Source organism: Sinocyclocheilus rhinocerous, unplaced genomic scaffold, assembly GCF_001515625.1.
Source record: "Sinocyclocheilus rhinocerous isolate Xijiao unplaced genomic scaffold, SAMN03320098_v1.1 scaffold65, whole genome shotgun sequence".
Lineage (NCBI taxonomy): Eukaryota > Metazoa > Chordata > Actinopteri > Cypriniformes > Cyprinidae > Sinocyclocheilus > Sinocyclocheilus rhinocerous.
Window position 1 is genome coordinate 684,457 of NW_015662000.1, and position 8,341 is coordinate 692,797.

Genomic DNA, 8,341 nt, shown 5'->3' on the forward strand with positions numbered 1-8,341 from the left:
GTATTCGGCCAATCACAATGCACTGGATAGCTGGCCAATCACAGCACACCTCGCTTTTCAGACCGATGAGCTTTGTAAAAATCGACGCGTTTCAGAAAGGCGGGGCATATGTTTATAAACACATTTCATTACACCAAATACACAAAATAATATTCTTTTTAGCAACATCATATGACCCCTTTAATTTTAGTTACATAATATAGATATAATTTATATAATTTCATATCATTTATTTATATACTTTCATTTACACAATTTGATTTAATAATAACCCAATTTGTAGCAAAACAGAATGTTCTGACTAGGGCTGGGTATCGAGTTCGATACTTTTTAGGCACCGACCGAATTGCCTCGATACCATCGAGTATCGAAAAACGTCTCGTCGTTCGGTACCAAATTTCGATACCTAAGGGGTTAATCTCATCAGCGTCAGTGAGCCAATAAGCCTGCAGCACTAGCCGGTGTGTTCGACTAGAGGCGCGGCGCAGATCGATCATCCGCGAGAGCGATTCGAAAGCACACGGAGCAGTCTGCTCTCTTTAGCTCTCGTGGTACTGTAATACACCAGTATAGAGTAGCGCGGGAGCTGCGTGGAGCTCCGATCATATGCAGATGTCCGTTCATACTAACCAGAGCCTACAGCTCTGATACTAACGTTACACGACCGAAAGCGCGTGTTATGTGACCATTCATGCAAACTGTAGCATCATGCATAAGACAATAAATAAGATTTATATTCCGCTTTTACTCAAAACTCACTTTAAACCACCATCGAGTGTTTGTAATAATTTAATATTAACTATACAGAGATGAGATGAAAAGAAAATACCATGTTAACTTTTCTGAAGACAGTCAGTTCCCCTCAGAAACACATTCATATAAACCCCCAAATCAATATTGAGGATTTTCTTCCAATAGTTCGTGCATCATGAATAGTGAGTGATCTGTCTGCTACAGTATTTTTCTCTGTGCGTCCGTCTTCAGCGTCTCTGGCCTGTGTTAACGGCCATTTACAGACTTCATATTTTCACATAAATGACATTTTGGACAATGATTGCATTGCAACGCAGTTTGTGCAAGTCTAGAACAGAGACGAGCTGCAATAAGACAAAAAACGGCCGGTTGCCGATCGCGTAAGTTCCAGGGGAAGCTCTCGGCCGTCATGCACACACGTGACTGACTGCTCGCAACAACAGGAGGGGGAGGGGTCATGAGGGATTCCTTCACTTTTAGTCTTTGAGGAGACATGAAAAACAGCGCATACCGCAGGAACGGTATAACAGAAAATATTAGTGGTTTTGAAACCGTGAAATTTTCAAATCGCGGTATACCTTGAAACCGGTAATCGGCCCATCCCTAGTATACAGTAAATAAGACCATGTTTAAATTCAACATCCTTGTAGCACAATGAAAAAAATTTTTTTTTAAAACTGCCATATTTGAGGAAACACCTTTATTTGTTTGAATCTTTTGCTACATGTTTATAATGTGTTGTAGTCAATGTTAGTGTCCTACATAATGCCCTTGTTTCTTAAAACATGCTGTAGCTTAAAATAAATGCCATTCTTGTATTTAATTAATAGAGGATGGTGGTTGGGGTAAAGGAAACATGAATGATTAGGATAGGCAAAGTTGTGTTGGCAGTTACAGCAGTTTCCTTTGAGAGCTCTGCGATTTGATGGCTGTGCATGTGACTTGCGTGAGCTGTCAGGTAGCCATGAAACCTAAGTGGCAGTTTAGAGCAAAAGAATAGTGGGTCACAAGAAGGGGAAACTTGTTACACAACCCATTATGTGGCCATTTTTGTTGAAATATCTGGATTCGTGCCAAAACAAGGCATCTCACATAACGCCTTTTATGAGGTTAGAAACATTTTCAATGCCATTTGCTCTCATTCTGAAAAGAAACAGGACTTCCCTATTTTTATCCTCAAGTTTGTCACGTGTAATATTTTTGTGGCCTTTTTGCCACTTCTAACCAAGATTTGTGAAAACCATAGCTTACTGGAGCACTTTTAAAACTAAGCCTTTTCCCAAAGCATAATTATGAAACCAAATTTCTGCATTTGTCCTCATTCCTCCACTTACTAAAAATGAGCCCATTTTTACCCATTTGTGCCCTGCTCTGCCACTTCATTCCCAAAGATTAAAGGGTGGAGGGGGAGAAAGCCGAGCTGGCAGACCTCTGAAGGAGGAGGACTGTCCACCACTTGTAACAAAGAGGAGGAGGACAGCAGACTGAGCAGAAGCTTAAAAACTTTGAACATAGTGGTATGTGGCAAGTAACGGCATGGTTCCAAGCACAATGTTATGCCCAAATATCTAACCCTGTTCAAGGTTTTACAGATGAGTGAATTGTCATAGTATTTATGCATGTGTAATAGACCATGTGTCAGTGCCCATTCCTTTAGGACACTTTCAACCACATCTATTGTTTTTGTTGTTCAAAACGGGTAGTAGCTGTCTTTATTCCATCATTCATCTTATATTCACAGGGATTTATTTTCTTGTCCTGTCATTTGTTTCAAATTTTTTTTGTCTAAACCTGTTTTTCTCCTATAGCAGAACAGATCCTATTTTATCCTTGAATATAGAAGCAGCTCTTCAGGGATGTTTTCCAGCTCCAGTCAACTATCAAAGGCTCTTGTCTACCGTTTCATTGATCAGTTTTGCCAAGATCCTCTGTTCTCTAGTTTAAAGAGGAAAAAATGATGTCTAACCCTTAAACTCTGCTTTAGTTTGATGTCCATGTCAAAAGTAGAGTTCCTGAAAGCCCTCAGAGCTTGTGTCTGGCCCACAGATGGTTGGATGGATTGTGGATTCATGTATTTCTCTTCTTTTCACAGAGGTGCGAGCTGTGTCCCCACAAAGACGGAGCACTGAAACGAACAGATAATGGAGGTAAGACTGTCTGTTTTTATTTTGCACTTGCTGAGGAAAAACATCTCTAGCATTAGGCCTACTCTAAATGTTGTTGACGAGAATAGACTGCAGTCACTCATTTGCTAAATGTAGGCCTGTAGCGTAAATGATGTTAGACATGATGGCAGCCATTGGTAACACATATGGCGCTGTGCACAGTTTTGTAATGCTTTATATTTTGCTTAAATTTTTTGATGATTGAGTGTGTTTAATAGACCAATTATTTAATAAAATCTTTGAAGAAAAAAACATTTGTTGGGTTAAATTTGTATTACCTCCACAATAAGTAAATTGTCATTGTTTTCAAATGGGGTAAGTCAGCCCAGTTTTTATTGTGAGGTGATAAAATGATGGAAGCTCTTGAGAAGAACATATGCTCTGATGAGGATGACACCTTTCTGTTTTTACGCCTCTAATGAAAGTCATAGAAAAAAAAAAAAAAAATGAAGTGAATTGATTTTCTCTTGTATGCAGTATTTCACTGCTATCCTCTGGCAGTTTTAATTATCACTGAAATGTTGCTGTCAAAAGGGTTTATTACTGTATCTCTTCAATAAGCTGTTAATTGGTAAAAAATATCTTCATATGTCTCACCTAAACGTAAATTAATTTGGATTTCAGGAAAATATTGCAATGAATAAATGCAGAGTTCAGATGTATTTTTTAATGTTTCTTTTTCTAAAATGCATCTAAACTCCTTTTGAACAAGCCAAAAGTTTTATGTAATTTTTGGCACATAATTTGTAGATTTTATCTGCCTTTTTTTTTTTTAAGCAGTTGAGCAAAGGGGGTTAGGAAGTGTGCGTGTTTATCTCTCTCACCTTGTTTTTATGGGTGGGCGGGGTCATTGTGGGGCTGAGAGGAGTCTCCTCTTCTTCATGCTCCGGGTTCACGGCAAGGGCAGCTCAGAGACTGTAAACATGGCATGGGACACAGCTGCGGGACCATGCCCCATCTTTAGGGGTGGTGAGCTGTTTAATGGCCATGAGGGAAACATCATTGCCCCAGGCTTACAGTTTAGCTGTTTCAGACCATGTAATCTCCTTTTTTTTTTGGCCTGAATTTGAAAAGGCTTTTGAAATTCTTCGTCAAAAACATTCCATGATTTGCCATTATTTGTGAGTAGGAGTGAAGATTTCTGAAACATAAATTGTAGGAAGTATTTGTTTGGACCAGCAATGATCCCAGTAGTGAGATGTAGGTGTTCGTGATTTGCTTTTAAGATATCTATACATTTCGGCCAACTGAGGAGTGAAACTCGGCAGCAGTGACCAGACCAGCACATGGAGAGGTTTTGACATGTGTTGCTTCTGTTAAGTTATGCAAACACAAGAATAATCTCAAATGAAAACACTTGAGCAGGGAATATACCTGGCCTAACAGCATGTGTTGAAACACATGTAAGGAAAATAAAAACTGAAAAACGCATCCTTCACGTGGAGCCTTCAGACCAGTTTTTGCCTCCCTGGTGTAACCTTTCAGGGTTTTTTTTTTTTATTGTTGCTTTAGTCCAAAAGTTTAAAGTTATTCTGTCTAACTAGAATTTGAAGAAAAAGATTATTTGAGTACTTTATGCTCCGCTAAAGACATCTTTGGCAAATCATTCTCTTTTTACGTTTGCCACCCTTCTGTCTCTGAGGGGTTTAGAAGTTCTTTGGGGTGTGCTTGGGTTTTATTGCCTGGTTTTATAGGCTTCTGCTGGATTCTTGGAGGGACTTCAAAACAACAAAACCCACCTCCCTGTCCCTTTAGGCTGGGGTCAAAGACAGTTCATGGGTTCACCTTTAAGTTTAGGCCTGTTATTTTGCCCTTAAGCTGGATAAACAAAAACTAATTTGTTCACTTCTTTTAGGTTCATTTCAACTTGATATCAGTAGCATCTGCTCACCTCTAACAAACATATTGCAGAATATGGTTATTAAATCTAAATCCTCACAGTTTGGGGGTTTTGTGGTTAAAAGACAGCTGATGTGGGAGAAAAGGTTTAGAAGTAGCCTGAAATTATGGTATAATATTTATGTATTGTGCTTGTGATGACACCCTATGGTTCAACACTTGGTCTAGACGCTAGGCAGGAGAGAATATGACTCTGCCTCTTCCAGTCCTGGGTGCTTCGTCTTTGCGGTCACACTCAGCCCACATGCTTTAATAAGTGTTTTTCACACTGTGGAGGAAGCCAGGCGTGCCCCATAGGCACGACTATGAGCAAACAAATGACCATGGTCTCGAATAAATTTAAAAGACAGAAAATGTGTTGAATATAAGAGCCTCCTATTTGGCATTATCCATCTTTTTAACATCTTGATTTTAATAGAAAATCATATTATTAAAAATAAGTAAGAACAACAACAAAAATAATTAAATAATTTTATTACTAATTTAATGTTATTTTATTTTTTTAAATTGAAAAACTACAAAGTTATATTTAAGTAATTTGTAAAAAAAAAAAAAAAATGTATACATACTTTTTTTATACTGTTAAACCCAGTTCCATCTTTACAGCAGGTTTGCATAGAAAAAAAAATAATTCAACCTTAGCCACTTCATTTAACATCTACTGATCATTTGTCATGTGTCTTGTTTAGGTTGGGCCCATGTGGTTTGTGCTCTTTACATCCCAGAAGTGGAGTTCGCCAACGTATCTACCATGGAGCCCATCGTGCTTCAGTCTGTCCCTCATGAACGTTATAATAAGGTAAGTTCTCTAACCACTGAAACACACATGCTGATAGTCTGGATATCAATGGGAAAACAAAGGCTCGACATAAGAGCCTCATAAATCAGCTCAGCAATGTAAACGGTATGCATGTAAGGAGTTTAGGTCTATACTGTGAATGTGTTTTCTTAAGGGACCAAGTGCTACATTTATCAATCTTAGATAAATATAGAATGTTGCTATTAATTCTGCACCAAAGCTGAATGAATGAAAACTGAGATCCATGTTATGGGAATTTACACTCACGGTCCGAAATGAAAAGAACCAACCATATTTATTTGTCATTGGATATTCTTATTCATCAAATATCAGAGAATGTTTTTTTTTTTAAGTTGTCATTTCCAAGCCTGAAAAAGTATTAAAAGTCATGAGTGAATATTAATTCGTTTATTAAATACTTGCAGGTATAGGTTTATAATAATACTGGCTGTGCATCACTGTAACTCAAGACTAATTGCAAAGTCCAAATGTTTAGATGTTAGCTTAAAACTTTTTCGCTCAACCGTGAGGGTAAAGAAAACAATGTTCAATCAAGTACTAATGGGTTATGCCATCATGACACCATTCTTTCATTTTTTTATTTGAAAACCTAATTATGTTTTGTTTTCTATGGATGCCCTTCAATGCAGTAGATAAGTAAAATACAATCAGTTAGTGTTATATGATTTGGATTCAGTACTGTGTCTGATGACTCGCAGGACTAAGGAGCCAAGTTTAATCTCATGCTTGAAATAGTGGGTTTAAAATCTGGGATAAAATAGATTCAGCTCTGTTGGTAATTGAGTCCTCACTGTGAGCCAATTTAAAATGGCATGGTTATCACTTGCCTAATAATCGAGGCGCTGGGAAGGGCGGCTTCTGAGAGACTTGTTAAATTGGTAGAGCCTTCACGCTAAACAAGCTGTGGGCCGTGCAACAATGCATTATATACCATAATAACTGCTTTCTGTATGTGAAGAATCACTTCAGTGACTGTTTTTTTTCTATCTAGACATGCTACATCTGTGAGGAACAGGGCCGTGAGAGCAAAGCTGCTACTGGAGCCTGCATGACATGCAACAAACATGGCTGCCGACAGGCCTTTCATGTCACATGGTGAGTTGCAGAGCCTTAATATTCCAGCTATACGTCCTCATGAGCATGTTAATGTCCTTAATTATGCCATCTGTTAAATGGATAGGAATAGAAATGTTAAATACAACAGACTTCAGACTTCAATTGATTTGAGACCCCTTTAATTGTATAAAAATAGTTTAAAATTACTGTAATTGTAATCTATAGTCTTTTTAAAGTTGCTTTTTCTCTGTTTTTGAATATAGCGCTCAGTTTGCTGGGTTATTGTGTGAAGAACAGGGCTCAGATGCTGATAATGTGAAATACTGTGGATACTGCAAGTACCATTACAGCAAACTGGTAAGTATCTGTTTTTTCTAAACTTTACTGTACTATCTGTATCACCCTGGCACAAAGCACCGCTGTTGTGGATCCCACAGTTTATGCTTTTGGTCGATGATATTGGAGAAATTCTGTCATTTGAAATTAAGGCATTAATGACGTCCAGGCTGAATATAAATGAAAATTGCCATACAGGAAATCTGTATGGTATCTTTAAGTGGTTTTCAAGATGATGTGCAGGTAGATGCACTAGTGTTCAAAAAGATTGGGATCGGTATGATTTAAAAAAAAAAAAAATTATTTTGTTTAATGCTTTTATTTAGCAAGGGTGCATTAAATTAATCAGAAGTGACAGTAAAGGCATTTTGCATTTCAAATAAATGCAATTTTTTTTCTGTTCTATTCTTTCTATTCCTCAAAGAATCCTGAAAAAAACAAAAAACATTACAGATTCCATGAAAATATTAAGCATTAATACTTTTTTTGAAAACTTGAATTTCAACTTTCAACTTTTTTTGAGTTTCAAATTGAAACTTTTTTCAACTGTAATTAACAATAATAAATGTTTTTTGAGAACCAAATCAACAGGTAAGAAAGATTTCTGAAAGATCACGATACATTGAATACTGAGTACTGGCTTCTATAAATTCAGGTTTGCGTCACAAGAATAAATCATTTTAAAATAGAAAGCAATTATATGAAATTGTAATAACATTTCACTGTTACTGTTTTTACTGTGTTTGGATTAAATAAATGCAGCCTGGTTCTTTCAAAAACGTAAAAAAAAATCTTACAGATCCCAGACTCCTCAGAACAGGAGAGTATGTGTTGTTTTTCCCATAAGTTACGTGTTTTAAAAGTGAGTTAGTATTTGATGGTCATGGTTTGTGTCTTTTGCCATTAGTGCTGTGCTTCATATATTGAGGTATACTTCATGTCTCTAGTGCATTTCCGAAGCACTCAAGCTACTGATTTTTTACATTGGCCAGTACATGAATCATGTCGAGCGCTTCATTGTGACCATGTCATCATCGTTCAAGCTGTTCTTGCACATCCAGAATCGCACGTGAACGCAGAAAAAGACACTCCCTCATCTGGAATATCTCTCATTTCTCGAATGTCTCGCACTCCTGGTCCAATTACAGCTGCTGAAAGCTGAGCTGTGGCATAAGCCCCCAGTGGCCCCTGCCGCCCCCACCTCGATCTCCCTCAAACCCTTTAACCCCTTAATCTCGTTGACAATCAACAGCAACTCACTGGACCTTTGTCTGTGGTTCTCCTTTCCTCTCCTTCCCATCACCCCCCCCCC

The 8,341-nt window shown here is 37.8% G+C and overlaps 1 protein-coding gene across 1 annotated transcript in view; it reads left to right on the forward strand.

Moving 5' to 3' along the window:
• Window positions 1–8,341, forward strand: part of mllt10 (MLLT10 histone lysine methyltransferase DOT1L cofactor) — a 50,170-nt gene that overhangs the window by 6,265 nt on the left and 35,564 nt on the right. The window contains 4 exon segments of the mRNA XM_016537013.1: window positions 2,846–2,900; window positions 5,507–5,616; window positions 6,629–6,732; window positions 6,957–7,050. Of these exon segments, the coding sequence (XP_016392499.1) occupies window positions 2,846–2,900; window positions 5,507–5,616; window positions 6,629–6,732; window positions 6,957–7,050 (363 nt within the window).